We start from the raw sequence: 20,796 nt of genomic DNA, 5'->3' as shown, positions 1-20,796 counted from the left end.
ATATTTGGAAAGCAAATGTTTTGGAAAGCAAGTTTACAAAAATCTTATTCCTATCAGTGCAGTTTCAAAAGCAGCCAAGGCCTTGGCTCATTTCAGGGAGGAGGTTAAACAAAAAAAGGAAAATGCAAGCATATTCCTGCTCCCAGTCTTGGTGTCTGATTCCTCACATTGCACCAGCCTCTGCCAAACCTTCTAAAAGCTGTGAAAGAAAGGGGCAGGGATAAAACAAGACAGTGCAGAATCCCATCACTATTGAAACACCTTGCAGAATATCCTGTTTCTGCTGGAATCCAATTGTGACCACAGACTTCAAACTTCCAAAAAGAATATTTATAGTAGCACACATCAGCCTGCAGCCTTATTAAGGCCTTGAACAAAATGCCTGAAATTTGGAGCTGCCACAACAGCTTTGGGAGCACAATTCTGTCAGACCACCCTGCTAGGAGTGCACATGTGGAGATGCCAAAATGGAAAACCTATTGGGATTCTGCTACAAAAGGGAGACAAACAAGCAGCATCCCATCCACACCGTCCAGAATCCCAAAACTATGCCAAAACCACATTTCCATTGTATCTCAGAGAAAATTAGAAAAAATTTCACTCCAAAAAAAACAGCCCAGAGGGGAAATAACACAGATACAGTATGGCTAATCAGAAATACTGGTTTGCTAAGTTAATTGAGAGAACAGACTCATTTTGGATGGCAATTGCTCAGAGGGGCCTCTACTTCAAGGGAGTCTCTCCCCTTAGAATGAAAACCAGATGCTAAATTCATAATTCATATTCCAAACACTGCTTGCAACACTCATTTTCTAATAAACAAGCATGCAATTCTCTATTATGCATTCACCACCAGAAAATCTTATATCTGTGGAAGAGATTGAGATATATGCAATATTTCAGGTTCTTTATGATCCTTCCTTAAGCATGTTAACATTTAATATGCCCTAATTAGCTACCCTTTCAAATTACATTCCTGATTTCCAAATTATAGGCTAACATGTTTCTTTGACTTTGATAGGTTATATTCTTTTATTTCTTTGCCTTCTTGGACAAGCTATAAAAGCATTTTTCCTGAAGAAAAGCAAGAATACTTTTTTTTTTTTCACTTTCTTCAAGAAGGTGAAAATTTTTTATTTATCTTCAGTATAACTTTTTGTTACTAAAAGGAAGGAAATGCTCCCTGAAGCCCACCACTTTATGCTTTTCAATTTAATGATACAAACATCTTCTGAAGTAGAGAAGCATAAACTCATTAGCAGCATTTCAGTTTTCTCTGCTGCAGAAGCCTGGAGGAAAGAAACCTTAATACAGAATATCTGATTCTAGCACTGAAATTTACATCTTAAACCAAATTATAACATCTAATTTTATGCAATCTTTATATCTCAGGTTAGGATTTCTCTCTTTTCATTCTGAAAGGGGCTTGATCTTAATTGGGTTTATGCTTTTCCATTTGTGTCTTGATTTATTTCTGCTTTAAACTATGAGAGACTGAAAAGAGATATTTCCAGGTGGCTCTGGAGAAACATAAACAAGTTTTATGAATGTCATAAATATATATAATAGAAAAGTTATCTATGAGTAATATAATCAAAAAGCATCCTAATGTAGACAAGACTAATACATTTATACAAAAACAATTTGAAAATAACACATTCAAATAATAAACCTAATTAAATTCTCCAAACAGTCATAAGCAATCCATCATAGAGAAAAAAACCCAACAAACTGGCACGTGGATACATTATAAAATAATTTGTAGAGTTTACAATTACATTTAGGTTTCAGATACTCAAGTTTTCCAAAAGTAGCAAATAGACATCTACAATGCATTAACAGGAGATTGCAAGATCAAATGCAATAATACATGTTATTGTTTAGCAAAAATACATTAACAGTTATGTGTGAAAAACACATGATTTATACAGAATACATTCTGTACAGGAAGAAACCAAATGAGAAGAAAGGAAGTGTAAAGTTAAACTAAAATAGATGAACACATGGAGAGCCACTGAAGTAAAGTGCTGCTAAGAAACCCCCTCTAAGTGGTTACAACACAAAAGTCATAAAAATTCATGTGAATAAACTTATCTATTGAGAAAAACCCACATAAAGCCAAAAATATACATCATCAAATGTGGAACTGTCTGAAAGAAGATGACAGAGTTAATCTGAAAAAGAAATTCAGCTCTGTATCCAATGTCTAGTCATTTCCTCTCAAACCTACAAGGAAATCTCTCCTGGACTCCATTAAATGCCTTACAGGACAGAGGACAGATAGATCCATCCTCTTTACAAAACAAAAGAAAAATAAAGAAATCTTTGCTTGGAATCCAATCTCTCAGAAGCACTGCAGAATATGGGATGTTTTTCCATTTGAATTGTCAAAGAATGTGATTCACACTTATCTTTTACTTTAATCACTTGTTAAAGCATTTTAAAACAGTTAAAAATAAACTGCCTCAGCAAAAAATTCAGCTAAAATTTGACATAATATCATAATAACCGCAAAAATATCTCCAATATTTATGATTTCTGGCAAGAATCTTCCCAATCCTTTAACACTTAGCAAAGTGACTGGGCACTGCAGTATATCTTCCATATCAATAAATGATTCAGAAACAGATGGTATAAGTTCCATAAACATTTCAAACAAAAAAAGCCATGCCAATGTTTTTCCTTAGAAGGAAAAGCCAGCCTTAGGCAACCCTGGATGCTAACTTTAGCAGCATTATTTTGAACAAAAACCACTTTTAAGAAAAATAGATTTCATGTCCTTTTTACTATGATGGGCCAAAGGTCACTTTGTGTTGTATGTGGTTTTTCAAGACAGCTGTCTGTTCAGCTATGACTTGGAAATGCCTGTGCTTCACTCCAGAGAATTCAGCAAACTGTGACCTTCATGATCATCTTTTGCTCTCAGTTTTTCCCATCTGGGTGCATGAGAAATGACAGCAGCAGTAACACTTCCCCATTCTGTTGTTAATTCAGAATCCTAAACACTGATTTTTACTCAGCAAAAAGCATAAGCACTTCCTATAAATTGTTTGATGACAAATTGCATGGAAATATGTAGCATGAGGGTAGGAAGATGCAAATGAAACATGAACTGTGAAGACAGGTGAAAGAAAAGCTAAGGAAGTCACCAAGTGTGGTGAGGGTGAGAACCCCCCAGGACAGGTTTCTGTCAGAAAACCAAAGTCACCATTCCAGGCAGGACTTGCCAGGAACCACAGCAGCCCATCCATGCAAAGTGCTCACAACTGTTAAAGTTAAATCTCTGCTCCCACAAAGAGCTGTGGAGCACCATGGCCTTTCTCCAAGCCTGCAGAAATCTCCTAATCCCATTTGTGCTCATGAAGCTTAAGGTTGGGTCCTGCAGAGAGATAAGCAGTACCCAAATCTGCATGGACAGGAAGTGACAACACTTTGGGGCACAAGTTAGAAGGATAACAGCCTCACAGATTCCCTCTAGCCTTTGTGGACAGTCCCATCTCTGCATCTGTCCCCAGTCACCCACAGGGCCAGAGGGCAGGTCTTTGGCAGAAAAGACAATGGTTAAACCAAACAGAAACTGTCCCCAGATGGACAGTCACTACTTTTCTTCTGCTGTTCTCTCACCTATGCCTCGAGCCCCTGGAGCTCTGCAGCCCCATCTTGTCCCACTCCAGCTCCTGCACTCTCATCCATGCAGCCACGGGCTGTGACAAGAGAGGAACACAAAGGCCTTTGAACTACAGCAAATGGTCAGTGGGTGTCATAAACACCAAGAGAAATGGGATCATAGAACACATTCAAGTAAGCCCTTGAAAGGCCTCTTTGTGGAAAGGAAAAAAAAAAAACAAGAAAAAAAAAAGTAACCTAAGCCTGCAGCAGTCCATAAAGTAAAATAAAACACATTTCAGGCATGTACATTGAGATTGTCACAGACAAGAGAGGAAGCACAAAGAGCCCACGTGTCACAGCCATATAAGCAAGACTTCCAGAGCACCAGCACTGCCAGCTGAGCCCTTTGCTGCTATGAGGCCTGAAGCCAAATTCCAGAAGAAGAGAGCTTCCTTTCTTTCTCTAATAGCCACTTTGCAGGGCCCACTGATACTTTACAAGGAGTGCTTCATGAACACCAGAATTCATGACAAGGAAGTGTCCAAGGTACATCCATTGCTCACAATTGTACTCCTCTCCTTCAGGTAACAATGTTAATTCTAATCACACATACCACAAAATATGCCTAAGAACAGATGTCCTACAGTAAACCACCCATTTAATAAGCTTTTTCTGTCCACCATTTAGATACAATACAGTAACTGCTAGACTTGCATGAAAACAAACATTTCTTGTGTTAAAAACATTACATATTTTGTACAAGTAATATTAATTTTTCATTTCTATTAAAATGCAAATCTTCCAATAACCTCACTTACAGGATGTTTGGCTGAAAGTCTGCCAGTCACAGTTCCTGTTTGATTCCAAGTGGAGGAAATGAATCCCTGTAATCGGGTAAAGTAAAAAATGGAAAAAAATAAAGAATGAAGACAAAGAACTATATTTTATTTGATATAAGTATCAGTAACAAAAATTCACTGCAATCAAAACAATAAAATACAAAAGAAATACTGTTAAATTTTCCATGTATAAAAGTTTTTAAACTGTAAACACTGCAATCATTTCACATATTTTAAGGATTTTACAAGCTACTTCATATATTTCTACCTTTTTCATGCACGTTCGTAGTCCATCCACATAAGTTGATTTCATCTTATGAACCTAAAATACATAAACTTTAAGATAAATGTTTACTTATAAAAAAAGGGATTTTTCAAATTAAAGATCCTAATTTCCAAATGCATCCTGCTTGTAGACTTTTCTATTTTAAAGACAGTTTTATCCAAATAAATAATGGATATACTTGCTGACAGCTTAACCAATTCCTGTGAGTTAGGTAAATGCTTGGTCATAACCTAAAGACAGAGCTTTGCAAATACTATTAAATTAATTACTGGAATTTATTATTTTATATCTTATGTCCCCAGGTCAATAGATTACATGAAAAACACACACAAAAAAACACAAACAAATTTAAAAGAAAATCAAAACCAAAAACAAACCCACAAACTTTTAAACTTTTATTTTTTTTTTAATTCTTGGAAGCTCATTCACTGGAACCATAATGATTAAGTGTGAGAGCAGACTAACTAGATAGTTTAGGATTTTCAGGAGGCTTGTCATCCCAAAATTCCCCATAAACAGTTATCTCTTTGACTTTATGCACAGCATTTCTTCAGAACTCAAAAAACAGACATTTTGCCCTAAGTATGCTTTACAGCACTACACAAATTTAACACTGAAGTTTTCCAATTGTCTTTGCAACATTGTACAAGCTGTTTGCAAGCTGAAATTGAACATAGAGCAAAACAACAATAAGCATTAAAATTAAAAAGTCTTAAGGATACTGACTTCAAATTAGTATTGGAATGAGCTTTCGCTAGTCAACTTATTTATTTATTTAACTATAAATATTTTTCTGTCTTGCTAAATTTTGCTTTAATGCAACTACATTCTGTGAAAAAGTATCAGCTCACCTGGCGGTATTCTAAAATTATCTTAGGCAAGGGATGAAGATCTTGCAATTTATTCAGCTGCAAAATCAAGAAAGAGAATTACTGGCATACTTTACTTGAAGTTCTATTATTAAACAAACTTTAACAGAATACATTTTGGAGGAAGAAATTTTCTTTACCAGCTGAATGGACAAAATACTGGCAGAAGGATGCTATCACTCAAGCAATCCCAGCCCCAAGAAAGCCTTCATTAGGAAGGATGGGAATTTTTCCTTCCCATTTTATTTTCTCCTGTCCTATACAGGAACAAAAAGACACAGACATAAAAACTTTCCCACAGCAACTTTGAAAACACTGGGGTGAGATGTGTGTGTACTATTTATGGCCCTTTGTTAGGTTTTTGTGCTATACAGCACCAGTGCAAGAAAGAACATGATGGAAACAGACAAGATAATACATATATACACATGTACATATTTATATACACACAATGCAAGAGGAGAATTTCTCCTGTTCATGCCTTAATAAAAGCTCCAGGAAAACTTCAAGAGAAATTCAAATTAAAAAAACAATAAAAGAAAGCATATTTCTGATTACTTTGATTGGAAACTGCAAAAAATTCTGTTGAGAAATACAATTAAATTATTAAAATAGAGATTGGATATTTATAAGTACAACAAAAAATTCCTGGAACTACAATAGTCCAGGATGAAAAACAGATGCAACTGTACTAAAATTTATATTTAAAATATAAGGGTTTTTTCTTGCTATGAGGGAGAAACTAACATCTTCAGATTTATTGTTTACTATTCATCTCCTGCAAGGTTTCATCCTACCTTTCTCCAAATAACCAATTCTCAGCAGTTGTTGGACTACATAAAAGCATTGCTTTGATTTTGGCTACAAATCCTATGTTCCCACAAAAAGGTGATGTGAATTCTATTTCACTGATGCCTCTCACTTCCCAAGGCTCTCTGTCACCCTCCAAGGTTACATGGCTGATCTATGAAACCTCCTTCTCCTTGAGTAATGTGTGGGTTTTATGGTTATACTGTTAAGGTTACTGGAGATCATATTTGGTAGTTCAGACACTTGACTGAATGTGGAACTGAAAGTGGAATTTCTTTAAGGAATAAATATTACCTTTCTATCTTCCCCAAATATGTTCATGTTCAACAATGAGTTGTGCACTTTACTCTAACTCCTATATAACCTAGAGCAATTCAATTGTGGCACCAAATCAGAAACAGGTGCAGCTGCACAGAGGCTTTTTCTCTTGTAAGAAGAATCTCCATTGCTATTTTTATCTTTACAAAATGATTTTTTAATGATCTGACAAGGGGATCAAGAGCATCCTCAGTCAGTTTGCATATGACACCAAATTGGATGGAAGAGCTGATCTGCTGGAGGGCAGGAAGGCTCAGCAGAGGGATCTGGACAGGCTGAATGGGCTGAAATATAACTTAAAAGTTTTGCTAAATCATGCAGCTGGTTTTAAAACCCTTCCCTGTCTCACCACAACTTCTGAGGTGGATACGAGCTGTTGTATTTCAGTTCTGTGAAGTTTCTCACACAGCGTATGCAGCTTTAACTTATCAAATAGTACCTAAGGTAAGAAAAAGACAATAAATCTTTCAGTGTTTCAAGTGTTGAAATAGAAAGGAAAATTATTGGGTGCGTAAACTTAAACAGAAACAGGTTACAAGGTAAATAGAGCATAGTGTAGCAAAGAGAACCAATACAGAATTGAAAATCTTTATTTTTGAGCTATTGAAGCAGTGACATATTTACTAAAAAAAAAGAGCATAATTTATGCACACACATTCAAATACAGATTATTCAACATTGTCACAATTATGAAAAAAATTTTTATGTCCTTCATTAAAACCAGAAAATAATTAATATAGAATAAGTCAGAAGTGGTAAGGATATATCTGCTTACAGTTCACTGTATCAATAAATCTGTAGAACATACACCTTAAGCAGAAACAGTAGAACAAATGATACCTCTCGAAGCTGACAGCTGCTGGTCAGAAGGAATCGTTCTCCAGCAGCCTCATGAGCCTCCTGTTCAAGCTCTTTGAGCCGCAGCTATAAATTACATCAAAATTATTCTGCTTGCACTATTATTTTCTTCAATATCTGCTGCTTCCAAGGTTCATGAGAATATTGGACCTTTATTTAAAATGGAGTACTTGATATTGCGTAATCATGGCTGGCTACCAACATTTGTTTGAGCAGATTGCTTATACACTCCTTAATTTATATTGTTTTATGATCTGGGAAGTGGATTTATTGTAGTAAGTAGTATCAACATTTCTGGTTAAAGAATTTAGTTTACTGAAGCCTACAGAGATCTGTGAGAAACATAGCTATGCAAATTATTCTGATAAATTAGTAATCTGTCAGACCAGTATGATTATCTAGTCAAATTTTATGTTACAAAATAGGATCCTCTTGCAGCTATTTTTATCAAAGAACACTCATTTAAAGAGTGCATTGTTCACAAAAAGAGGGAGAGGAGTCTATCACTTCTCAGGAAAATGGGTACTGAAAACTCTAAGTTCAGAAAGAGTCATTACCATTTTTACTCTACAACACATAACCCAAAAGGACCCATGCATTTTGCAATGCAATTTCAGTTCTGGGACAAGGCTGATGACTCAAATGTGTCTTTTACTTGCGCAAATAAATAGGGAAGTATCCTAAAATGTAAATATAATAATTTATAATGATATACTAAAAACATCACACTATTACATAAAATGTGACAAAAGTTCCTTCTCTTTTTAATCAGTTATCCTCAGTAAAAGCACAAAGATGATGCTACATCATTTTCAAGAAAAAAAATTAATACAAAATTTACCCCCAGAATCTCTGACGTTTTTTTCAGTTCTTGTTTGTTCACATATATTTTGTGTGTTTCCATCACTGTAAATACAATTTTAGGTTGAGAACATTTATAATACACAATTTCAATCTTACATTTTTCTTAGACTATAAAATGGAAACTCAAGCTCACACAGCTGTTATGAGGCTAAGATAACATTTCATATTCAGAGGAATTACATTCCACTTGAGCATAGTCAGCAGCTGTGTGAAAACAGTGAAGATTCATATTTTGAACTGAACTTTTCATACCTGCCAGAATTTTGATAAGTGGAAGCTCTAATGTGCAAAATAAGTTCCACAAACCTTGAGCCTGTAAAGTAAGTTATAAACACATTCTTCAGTATTTCCCAGTGAGCAGTATTTCACTTTCTGTATATTCCCTTTTTACATGACAACATGTGTCTGTGGCATGAAATACTACTTAGTGTAAATTATAGTTTCTAAATGCTGTCAGTTCTCTTTGTGGGGAATAGGAATTTTGCAATAGTAACTATTTTGTACAAGAATGCTAATAAAGAAATATATATACATCTCCTTTTTTCTAAACAGTTTATTTTTAAAGCATGCCTCATTATAATAGGACACACAGTTATCCTTTTTCCTTTGTTCACTTGAATGATTAGGCAACCATTCAAAATTCATAACTTTGTTTTCATTAGGGAGAAAATAAGAGTTGAAAGGGTCATGTCTCCAAACTACTTACAGAGAACAGAAAGTCTGATGTTTTTCTAATCACTGAAGCAACCTGACTTTGTCTAAAAACTCTTGTGGGCTCAGGCTCAGTGTTTCTGTGCCTTCGGTGTTTCCCTGCTGCCTCCCTTCATGGTTTGCTCACCACACTGCTGATATGCACATTAACATGGCTACATCACCTCGTGGTCCAAGCCCTATACCTGCTACCAGCAACTTCAGAAACAATCCCTGGGAAACTGTGATGCCCCTTCTAGCAGAACCTGGGTGTATCCCTAAATTCTATCCCTGGATTCTATACCTGGAAATGTACTTTTCCAGCTATATGGTCACAGGAAGAAAACACATACCCCAACAGATTTCTTGAGAAGCATTCTGAACTGCAATAAGGGGTAAAATAGAATAAAATAGTTCATTTGGAAGGGACCTGCAATGACTATCTAGTCACATTGCCTGGTCAATTCAGGGCTGACTAAAATTTAAAGAACACGATAAGGGCACTGTCCAACTGCCTCTCAAACACTGACAGGCTGGGCCATCAACCACCTCTCTGGGCAGCCTGTCCCAGCATGTGACCAGTGCTTGGTTAACACAACCTAGAACAAAAGATATGCTGAGTTTTCATAAGCAAGGAATACATATATAGAACAATATATGTTCTATCTCTTTTAACACTTTTTAAACAGTAATATATAGATTTAAAATATTCAAAGACTAGTCAATATTCTGAACCTTTCCTGTTCTCAGAATCTTCATTTAGTTAAATGTAGCAGAGGAAAATTTTCTCCTAAACATTAACCTTGACACCATCTCCTTCTAGAAAACATAACAAATTTGATGGGCAATTTATTTTAAATGTTGACTGCCAATGTAAATCACGAAGGACTGAAGCATTGCATTATTCTAATGATGTATTTCTAATACATCATTAACTCTCTTTAATTCAATACTTACATAGTTATTACTTACAACTTACCTTTAAGCCATGAGTAAGGTCCATCATTACATTATAAAGCTTCTCCAAGTTCACACCTAAGTTTTGATACTGACATAAATAAATCAAAAATATATCAGTAACTTTGTTGCTAACAATACACTAAATATTTTAGCAATATAACTTCTTTAAAAGGCATAAATTGTAAAAACGTGATTTTCTGTCTACCTTCTGTTAACATTTCATAAACGTGATCTCTGTGAAACCCAAATCATTAACACAGCACTAGATTATGAACATTTCAGATTTTGCCTGTTCCTGTACTTACATTTTGCATCAAGTACAGAGAAATATAGTATTGATAAACTGCCTTTGACACTGAAGTCAGAGTTCTCTTACTACTTGTAAAACGAGGAAAAACTCTTTGCATCCTTTTTCTTATATAAGTACTGCCACTCTTGTGCCAGAACTGTTCATTTCCTTCCTTTCTGTTCCAGAGGTGTTCCACACAACACCAGGTCACCTCCTTCAATTGGCTAGAATACCATTTGAAATGTATACAAATACCGAGAAAGATTGTTAGCTGCAGTTACATGACCATTAAAATAAACTTAATAAAGACTGAGAAACAGCAGGCCTGGAAGATAAGATGCAGAGGACTCTCTACAGAACTGAAATATGCAGATCCACTGGTGATGATCCTTGCTCTAAAATAGTCTAGTCCATACTGCAGTGAAAAGTCACCATTTTGTCTCCAAGAAACCTTATCCATACCAACTTGTTCTGGAACAAATGAGCTGTCTGTGAAATACAAACAGCTTGCTTGATCCCTTCCTGGAGGTGGAAGAGAGCCCAGTGACAGGCCAGTGACAGGCTTCAACTGACACCAAAATTCTTCATCAGTAATTGCAGCAATGACAAGACCAGCATAATGTTTAGCACCTGCTCCAGCAAATGTTTCAGGAGTGTGGACCATGAGCACTTTGGCACAGCACCAAATACACAGACAAGCAGCAAGCAGCACATCCTTGTGCTAGAGGTGTGTGGGTGAGCTGTGGGCTACAGAACAAACCAGCAGTCATTCCAAGAACTGTGGTGGGTGGACAAGACTAGCACAAGACAGGGAGCTGCACTGAAGCAGTGAGGCACAAGATGATTTATCACTTACCACAGATCCCTCTGGCAGTATGGACAACTGTAGGGAATCTACCAGTAAAAACAGAGCAAGAAGACTGAAGAGATAAACTTGGCAAAGAACCAGGAGACACAGGAAGAACTGGAACTCCCTGAGCAAAGAGAGGGAAGCCAAAAAGGAAGTGTGAGAGTGCAGGTGACAAATTAAGGAACTAGGAATGGTGGGGGGGAATAGTCACAGGATGTCACAAGGAGACATTAACTGGGAATTGAGTGAACAAGTCACTGGAGATGGCTGTGGCAAGGAAACAAACTAGACCTGAAGCAGGACAGGAAGGAAATAAAATTTCAATATTTAACACAGAGCTGGAAATCAGGATAACAAAGTTGAAAAATAACTAAGAACAGATGTGACATCTGAAGAACAAAAGACTAAGTCAAGCTAAGGGAAGAGACAAGATTAAGGATGCTGACTCACAGCAAGGCCATCACACATAAAAGAACTATAAGTAACTTCTGTCTATTTGCTTGTCTATTTCTACACTAATAATTTAATTCACAAAGTAGCTTCTGAAGAACTGCAGTTTACAGCCAGTGCTTTCAAGTAAATTGCCACTGCTTTTCTCAGAAATGTCTACACTGATGGGTAAGTGCCAGTATAACCAACCCCTGTCTATGCTCTAAGCCCTCTTGGCATCTGCGGATTTGTATCCTACAAGTCCTACAATCATGGTACAGTACTTGGTCTGAATGAGCAAGGCCTCTGAAAAGTGAATGGCAGAAAAGACAACATTATTTAGGTTGTTATACATCATCTTATCCTTCAAACAACCTCTGACAGCTAATATGTCCACAGTAGATCCCCATTGCCCAAAAGAGATACAAATATTTTATAGCATTCAGGCAATACATCCAATAGAAATACAGGGGACATTTCCTATGATAAAGGAAGATTCAATTTCCATAGTGCAGGGGATAACATCTCAAAAATTTCATCATGAATTCTCTCACACTGAGAATTAAAATTCACAGATTTTTTCATACAAATGCTTGAAGGTTCACATTTGACTCCCTGCTGTTTGTCAGCCTATGATGTGGTACGTACCAGCTGAGAAATTTAGCAAAATTGTTAATAACAATCAACTAAATACAGGCTACAAGTGCACAGGAACTGGACAACAAACATAGCATTAGATATTTTGGAAAGGAGAGTTGGAAATTATTTCGCAGGATAGTGAGGAGAAAAAATATAAAACTCTATATTAATTAATGTTGTTACTGAACTTTACAGTTGTAAAGTAAAATTTTACAATTGTTCCTAGAAAATGAGCTCCCATCTTGTTAGATGCAGTAAAACCTCCCCTTCTCCCCTTTCTTTCAGTTTCCAACATGTCACATTGATTGTATTTTTTTCCATTATAAAATCTTCCATTAGAAAATCCATCTATTATCTATCTTCTTTTGCAATATCTTCTAAGCAAAAGTAATTCTATTATCATTTCCTTCCCTTTTTAACCCAAACAATTGAAAACAAACTACTTACAGATACATTTCTCAAAGTGCCTGTATCAGTATTCTCTGCTCCCTTTGAAAAAGGCTTTTCAAAATACTTCTGTATTAAACACTCAAAGGAAGGAACTGTGTCACTGGGGTTTATCAGCCATGCTGCAATCCTTGGATCTAACACGACACTATTGGCAACTACAAAAACAAGTTATTCAAAATATTTAAAATACCTCCCATACTGAAAAACAGCTTTAAAGTTTTGCCCATCTTTCCTGCACACACACATCATAAAAGGACAATATTTACTCTACAAAAATATCAAACATTAAATTCACAGCTGTAACACATGGTTAATAACATGACTACACAGGAGGAAGTGTAGTATTGCACATCTTTGAAGAGTGTTGTTTCATGAGGTTGGGGTGGATTTTTTGGTTGGTTGATTTTTTCAAGTTTTCAATTATAAGTAAACTTTTGGCTCCTTGGATTAACTGTAAAAACCTTCCTTTCTTAGAACTGAAAACTTCAAGCTGAAGGGTTTTTTTATGAGAGTCTCCCTCTGGTACAGTTTTCTTATTGTTGTTAACTAGACTGATATCCACAAAATTGCTATTGGGGATCACTGAGAGATTTACTTCCTAGCAATTGTTAATGTATATATGAATTCACATATGGGTGCACAATGAACTGTTGCCAAAACTCAGAAACTTTTGTCCTTTAGCATCATATGTGCTTACACTGCACCCTCATGTTCATACAGATGGATAGGATGGGCCAAGCCCAGTGCTGTTTCACTTTCCTTTGAACTACAATCTCAACATGCCTCCTGCACTTCTGCCAAGAACAGGAGAAACTAATAACTAGGCTGCTTTGTGATATATTTAAAGATAAACCTAATTATCCTCTTCAGTAACCGCTAAGTTCAAGCCATGACCTACAGGTACATTTCTAGAGAACTTCATGCTACACAACCTTGCAGACTCAGTTACCTGGAAGCAAATTCTAATGTCCATAATGCAAGTCACAGCTACAGGACTACTCTAAAGAGAATTTTAGGGATTTTGTTTGTTTTGTTGGAGCTTTGTGTGCTTGTTTTTTTCATAGCAGAAATAATGCATGAGGAAGCATGAAGTTTCCAAGTTTAAAAGCCTAAACAAGAATTGGTTTGGTTACTAGAAACTTCAGATTCAAATCCCATTAATTGCATCACAGTATCAAATACTTCCTGTGTGTACAAGTTACATACTGTCACTATTGCCACTCCCTTTACAGCATTTCTTTTCCCACCTTTCCCATTCCCAGTGCTGGATTTTGTACAGATCCTCACTGTCATTTACTGAAACTTTTCAGATGCTGAACACAAGCTGATCATGCTCCATAGAGACAGCCCTTACTGAAAGGTCACATGTACTTTTGTAATTCACTCAGCAGTAATTTCACAGAATTCACAGAATGACTAGGTTGGAAGAGACCTTAAAAACCACTGAGTCCAACCCATGCCCTAACACCTCAACAATTTGATATATGGAACCAGAAAAAACACCCCAAAAAATCCCCCCAAAAAACAAAAAAAGACATTATATTTACATCTTATGCTTGTTGCTAGCAATTGCTCTTAAATCCAAAGAGAAGAGTCTTACTTGTTTCTATCAAAGGAACATGGGCTCATTCAAGTCATTCCTAATTCTGACAACTATGAGCATCTCTGGGATTTATTTCGGCCCTTGCTTTTAGCATTTTCCTAGGAAGTTTTTTCCTAGGGAATATGAAACATGAAGTAGTTTGACTTTTTCAGCTATAGTCAGGACTGTGTTGAGAGCTTTTGTTTCCACTGGAAGCTATCCTTAAGTCAATGATTTAATTCCTACTCCGAGAAGAATACATGCCAAACCTCTGGTCATGACCTCCTCCAAGAAAGGTGTTCTTTTGTATGGTACTAAACTCTGTTTTTCAATATATTACTTAATTTAGTAAGTAATATATTGCTTACTAAATTTAGTTATTTCTACAGTCAGTGATTTTAACAGAAACACCAGTGGCACAGAGATTACAGGATGAGATCATAGATTCAATACTTGCCTTGTTTCCAGCTGATTTCATTACCATAAATTTGAAGTAGAGTCCTCAGGAAATCTTTTGCATTGAAGCAAATTATTGGAACTTTGCACTGCAGCATTTGGAACAACACTTGCCTGCACAGAAGTAGCTCATTAGCACACACTATACTGCTCCTAGATTTAGTCAATCTATTTACTTTGTTCTTTTAATTAGCACCTAATACTAAACAGTTAACCCAAGACATTTCCTTATTCCTATAAGAACAGAATACTGCATTTGAATATTAAATTATCAATTCAGTAATCCTCAAAGCTATGTTCTATGAGAAATTAAAACATCCTAGCAGATATGCCTTATCACATGTACATAAAGAAAACAAATCCTTGTTTAACTCTTGAAGTGCAACCTTAATCCAAAATATCAGCTGGCATCCCTGTAATACTCCAAAATACCCAAATAAGATCACAGAGGCTAAACTGATGTAGCATTATAAAACACTGATTTTAAAGTTACTAGACAATCTAAATTGCCATTACTGCCCTGTGTTAATATGCTGTTTAAATCCAAAATGCTTCATCTTTGTCATGTATTTCTATACCTCTTGAAAATGTCTAAAATTGCCTCATTCATGATATTTTAAATAGATATAACCAACTACATAAATATTAGTGTATAGATTTACCAACTATGTGGGTCATTTGTTCTAGTAAGTTATATTTTGGGCAATATAGAAAAATAATAGTTTTTATAAAGCATTTTTAATGGTATGAGACCACAAATCCAGGATTTGGACACCTTAGAAATCACACAGATCACAAGGTATTGCTGTATGCACTATAGATCCATTTTTAAACAATCGCACCGTTCTTACAATAAGTAATTACCCATAGGTTTCATCTAAATGCTAATACTCTTAATCAGCTTATCAAATTTTTACTGTTCATATGTACATGCTTTACTGATATGTTAGTCTCAGTTCCCAACAATCTATATTCAAGCTGACAACATGTTATTAAAGTACTTGTCATGTAACTCCAATATTTCAGCTGGAGAAGCAAAGCCATGACTTGTTTCAAGCCACGATTTCAAGCAGTGGAAGAGATACAGCTAAGAACCAAGTCCTGCATCTTGAAATTAATGGTTTGTAATTTAATAATCCAAATTCAGCAGTTTACAATAAAACAGCAATTATTGAAAGTCATAAAATATTCTGATGGAGTTTTAACATGCTAGTGTATTACACCTAGGAATCAGATTCAGTTCTTATTTTTCCCTTTTTGGGTTATGATTTTCAAGGTAATAGGAATAAAAATGGACTTTGATTCTAATAACTGGAAGTTTAAAACATAGTCCAAATTTTAATTAAAATTTAGTATAAGTATTAAGCAGATACATAAAGCCTTTACTTCCAAAATTACATTGTATTATTACTGAATATTAGTAGAATTTCACCTGGAATGTCAAAAGCCATTTAAAAAAAACTGTACTAAAAAGATTTAAAGCATTAATAAAGCTCAGAAAGGAATAATGTCCATCAAAATCGTACTAGTTAAGAAATGCAGTTCACTAAATGGAAGTTAAAATACAAGAAAGATAAACTTGGACAAAACATATTCTTTGGTGCTGTCCAGCTTTAACAGCTCATAAAGGATTTGCAGGTGAATGCAAACAGCTCCTACCAGAATCCCAACCCAATTCTGAAAGGGCTGCAGTCAGCGATATGCTGAGCCCAAAGGAATAGTCCATTGTTATTTGGTTTCTCTTAGCCCAGACTTGATACAGAACTAACACAGCCAAAATGAAATTCAATGAGCCTGACACATAAAGATCAGGCCTGTGCTAAGTAACCAACACCGTTACTGCTGAAAGCATTTGTAAAGCAAAAGAGTATTCTTTCCTTCATGCTCTCACCAAGAAAATTTCTTGTGAGCCGGTTCTCGTTCTCGTTCCCAGAGAGATGACTGTTCAGTTTTTAAATAAATTAGTTTATCATTTTCATTTGCAGCATTCCAAGTATAGCCAGTTGAAGTGTGACCTGGAGAGCAAGGCTGATCAGTCTGATTCTTCACCAGCACAACAACTCCTTTTACTGATAAGGTAGAGGCCTGTTAAGCATAATTACAATAGTGTTTCCTCTGACAGATTTTGTGCAGTCCTATAAAGAAAAATTCCCAACTATTTTACAATATGAAACCTATTTTGTACACTACAGTTACTGCATACACCATTGACACATGCAAGAGGAGCATGCAAATGTTTCAGCCTTGAAACAAAAATCCTAGTGGTTTCATTTTCTCTAAGTTGTACCTGGTAGTTGAAAATAAAATGTAATGTAAAACGTAATTTTTGGTATGTCATTCACAAAAGTGTTGCCAATGAGCATGGGTTTGTGATTATCACTCACATGCACACTCAAATGGTTCTACAGAAGTGACTAAATAAAACCCATCCTTCACTAACCTGCTCTGAGTTGAGCTGTGAAGAACCATCTTGAAATATCATAGTAGTTATAAAAGCTGCTGCCTGTTCTATAGTTGCAAGGAGTTTGCTTTTTTCTTCACATCCTAAACTGCTGATATCACAAGGATACTTTCCAGAAGACTTTATTTGTCCAGGGGTACAGCTGTATCTTCTTTCATGCAACATGGAGGTATTTACATGCAATTTTCTTGTTTTCTCTGAACAAGATGTAGATACATTTTGCTTTCTTTTAAGAGGAATAACCATTTTGTTTTTCCCATCCTTCAGGGTTTTTCCTTCTACTGAAAGATTTCTTTCTTGATATTCCCATTTTGGGAAGCCTGAATCCTGGTAACAGCTCAGTATTTGGGTATCTTGACAGCGAAGTATTTTATCCATATGCACTGTCCTGACTATCTGACCAGCAGTTATTTTTTCAGGGCTGACAGTTGTTTTTAATGTGGCAATTCTGGAATCATAATCCTCCTGGGAAAATCAGAAATTTTTAGCAAACCAACTATTTGACTTGTAAGGAGAAAGTAAAAATTGCACTAAGTTAGTTTAGATAAGCTTTCAAGAAAGCAAAATTCTATGAAAAATTGTTGGTACTAACAAAACAGAGCCAGTTTAGGGGAGCCACATAAACAAAAATTCAAATATGTATCAGTAGAGATTTTGTTGACATACACCATTTGCATCCACAACCACTTCTTTTTTAAGCTACTATTAGTCCAACACTAAAAATGGCAAATGAGCAACCACAAGAGGCATCTAATCCAATAGCCTGTCTTCCATAGTGACAAGGTTATTATTGTCTGAAAAGGGAAGAGACCCTTCATCTTTAGCTTCAGCATTCAGAGCACTTTTCATGACAGTTTCATTTGTTATAGAACTTTTGGGAAGGGACTTTATTGACTGCTTTGGAATCTCAAGTATGTGAATCAACTGGATCCCTTCAAATAACTTACAGGATTGCAAGACATAAAAAATACATATTGAAAGTTGCATTGAAGTATTATTATTACATTATTATATTACATTGAAATATTAGTATTACATTCTATTCTGTTTGATCCACTATACCCAGAACAGTTTTTCCTACTCCAGATAGTCCCTGGATTCCTCCACTGCAGCATGCTACTGAACAGCATTAAGCAAGATGCTGCATGGTAGTGCTTGACTTCTACTCCTCCATCCGTATTTCCTTCAGAAATTTCCTTGCTATGCTACTGGCCCTAGTGCTTTCTTACTATTTACTTTGCTAGTTTATTCTACAAACTCCTCAGCTGAAATAGATCCTCTGCCTTGATTTTATTTCTCTGGAATGGCAACCAGTGACCCTTCCAAGATTCGCCAAGGTGAATGTGTGTTTAACTATTTACAGATATACAGATTTGCCTCTTCCCTCAACACTTTTTATGCCTCAATCACAAATAGGCCTTAGAGGAGCTGGTAAGTTTCTACTCCTGAGGCACTTGAAAAAATTATGTATTAGTGATGCATTTGCAAGCTTTTCCTCAAAGTTATTTTGAACCATACCATTGTATATTTCATTTAACTTAGTCAGATGAGGCAAGTATAGAATAATACAAATTCTGCTTAGGTCACATTTTTGCATGATGACATTTTTTAGTAGTCTCCTTCATACTGCCTCTTAGCCATACTACTTTTTCCAGACACAATTTAGTATTCATTTCAAATCATCAATATTCTACTTCAAATAAATCCCTATACTACCTACAAATGTTCTGGATTTGGAGGGCAATTCTATATAATTTCTTTTAAAAGCTTCTATCCAAAATTCCATATAATTTCTTTTAAAAGCTTCTTCAATTTTATATAGTTTTCTTGTTGAAAATTAATCATTACTTTTACCTATCTTTCAATGCTTCCAAAAGATTATAGCCTCTGTAAGAGCACCTGTCAGCAGGGAAGGTTTTGGACCTGACCTCACACAGATCAAATAAAAACAAATTTTTCTCATGAGTTCTCTAACTGTTCCACAAAGCAGTTGTCTCCTAATTTTCAGTTGGAGCACCATGCCTAAGCTTAATATTCATCAACTCCACTGGAAAGTGACTGAAATCTCTCATAATTACTGTATTTTGGTCTCTTCTAGCCCAGTCTCATTCAGTTCATCTGCTGTCATTACCACTGCAAAAACTGAGAGCTCTTCCCTTCAAAGGAACCACCAGGTCCTGCTGGGCTCCCTCCAGTCCCCAGCAGAGTTTTCACTGATCAAAGGCTGCTGTCCACCTCCATCCCATCTGTATTGATTGAGCAAGCCACAATGACAAAGCCAGTAAGTTTGGGGCTTTTTTATGGTTTCACAATATGCCTCAAACCAGTTCCCATATTCCCAAACCTTAGAAGTATAGAGTCAAGAGGTGAAAAAGGCTTAAGAGTGCTTTAGATCATACTTCACAGGATCTACTCTACAGTAAAAGTACAAGGTAATTCTAACACTTTAAGTAAACAGGAAAAGGAAGCTAATTCAGCTTCTGCTACTACCAAAATGAAAAGTAGATGTTCCAAACGAAGACAAATTATTGAATTTTTGCAATGCTAACCAAAAGGTGGGCACTATAAAGTTACCAGAAGGGGAAAAAACCTGTCACAGAAAGGCCAAATATTTAAGAGCCATAGAAAGACAACTAATTCACTCAAGTGTATTCTCCAGACAAACTGCAAATAGTTTTATCATTTAACATAGCAGAATTTAAATTAGGACACTCTAGTAATTATAGAACCAGGAATAAGCAATTATCTTTTAAAGATTCAAAAAATATAAACAAAGGAATTTAATTATCAAGTCAGAATAATACAGCAGGAACTACAATTAACCACAGAAAGGAACAGCAGCTTCTGTGAAGAATTGACCTTCTATTAGAAATAATGGCATGGCTGGAAGTAGAGAAAATGACTCCCAGGATGTAGTTTCATAATTTATGTCAATGTAGGAAGATCTCATTAGATGCAGCAAGTCAAAATTAGAGTGTCATCTTTACAAAAAGGGGTTCCACTCCTATCCATGTGCACCCACAGCTGCATGAGTGCCTGTGAGCCAGTGTAATTTGTAGGAAACTATCTCATTCCACTCAAGGCATCAGCTTTCTGCATCTTGAGCAACCTGAATGGAATTGAAGTGTGCAACATGCACCAGAGTCAGAGTAAGGAAGGCTGTGAAATTTGCAGCTGGGATTAGTAAGCAGCATCTGCAATTCATCAATCAACTCAATGGATTTTACAAGCAAAGCCTGAGCTGGGGCTGCCACAGTTACCTGTTCCCACTCCTGCACTGGCACTCACTCCCATGCACACCAAACCAAATTCAGAGAAATTATTAAACCCAAAATTAAGGGTTCCTAATACAAAGTAATTTTTCATACAAATCAGCTTACTTTATAATTGTTAAGTAACAGGAGTCTAAGAACACTTCTAAACTCTGGTGGCTGTCTGTGGCAACCTCATTTCTGATCAATCTGTCATAAAAGACCAACTTCTTGTGAAAAGGGAACAGAAGTTGGGCCCAGATTCTCAAAGGTAAATACAGACCGA

The 20,796-nt window shown here is 36.0% G+C and overlaps 1 protein-coding gene across 1 annotated transcript in view; it reads right to left on the bottom strand.

Annotated features, from left to right (window-relative positions):
• Positions 1–20,796, bottom strand: part of POLN (DNA polymerase nu) — a 90,377-nt gene that overhangs the window by 64,257 nt on the left and 5,324 nt on the right. The window contains exons 4-15 of the mRNA XM_058804335.1: positions 17,239–17,724; positions 16,690–16,883; positions 14,800–14,912; positions 12,758–12,915; positions 10,123–10,191; positions 8,706–8,766; positions 8,431–8,495; positions 7,572–7,655; positions 7,081–7,170; positions 5,586–5,642; positions 4,717–4,770; positions 4,428–4,493 (exon numbers count right to left, since the gene is read on the bottom strand). Of these exons, the coding sequence (XP_058660318.1) occupies positions 4,428–4,493; positions 4,717–4,770; positions 5,586–5,642; positions 7,081–7,170; positions 7,572–7,655; positions 8,431–8,495; positions 8,706–8,766; positions 10,123–10,191; positions 12,758–12,915; positions 14,800–14,912; positions 16,690–16,883; positions 17,239–17,724 (1,497 nt within the window). The remainder of the gene's footprint in view (positions 1–4,427; positions 4,494–4,716; positions 4,771–5,585; positions 5,643–7,080; positions 7,171–7,571; positions 7,656–8,430; positions 8,496–8,705; positions 8,767–10,122; positions 10,192–12,757; positions 12,916–14,799; positions 14,913–16,689; positions 16,884–17,238; positions 17,725–20,796) is intronic.

Source organism: Ammospiza caudacuta, chromosome 4 (genome assembly GCF_027887145.1).
Source record: "Ammospiza caudacuta isolate bAmmCau1 chromosome 4, bAmmCau1.pri, whole genome shotgun sequence".
In the NCBI taxonomy this organism is placed as follows: Eukaryota; Metazoa; Chordata; class Aves; order Passeriformes; family Passerellidae; genus Ammospiza; species Ammospiza caudacuta.
This window is presented reverse-complemented; position numbering and strand designations above follow the sequence as displayed.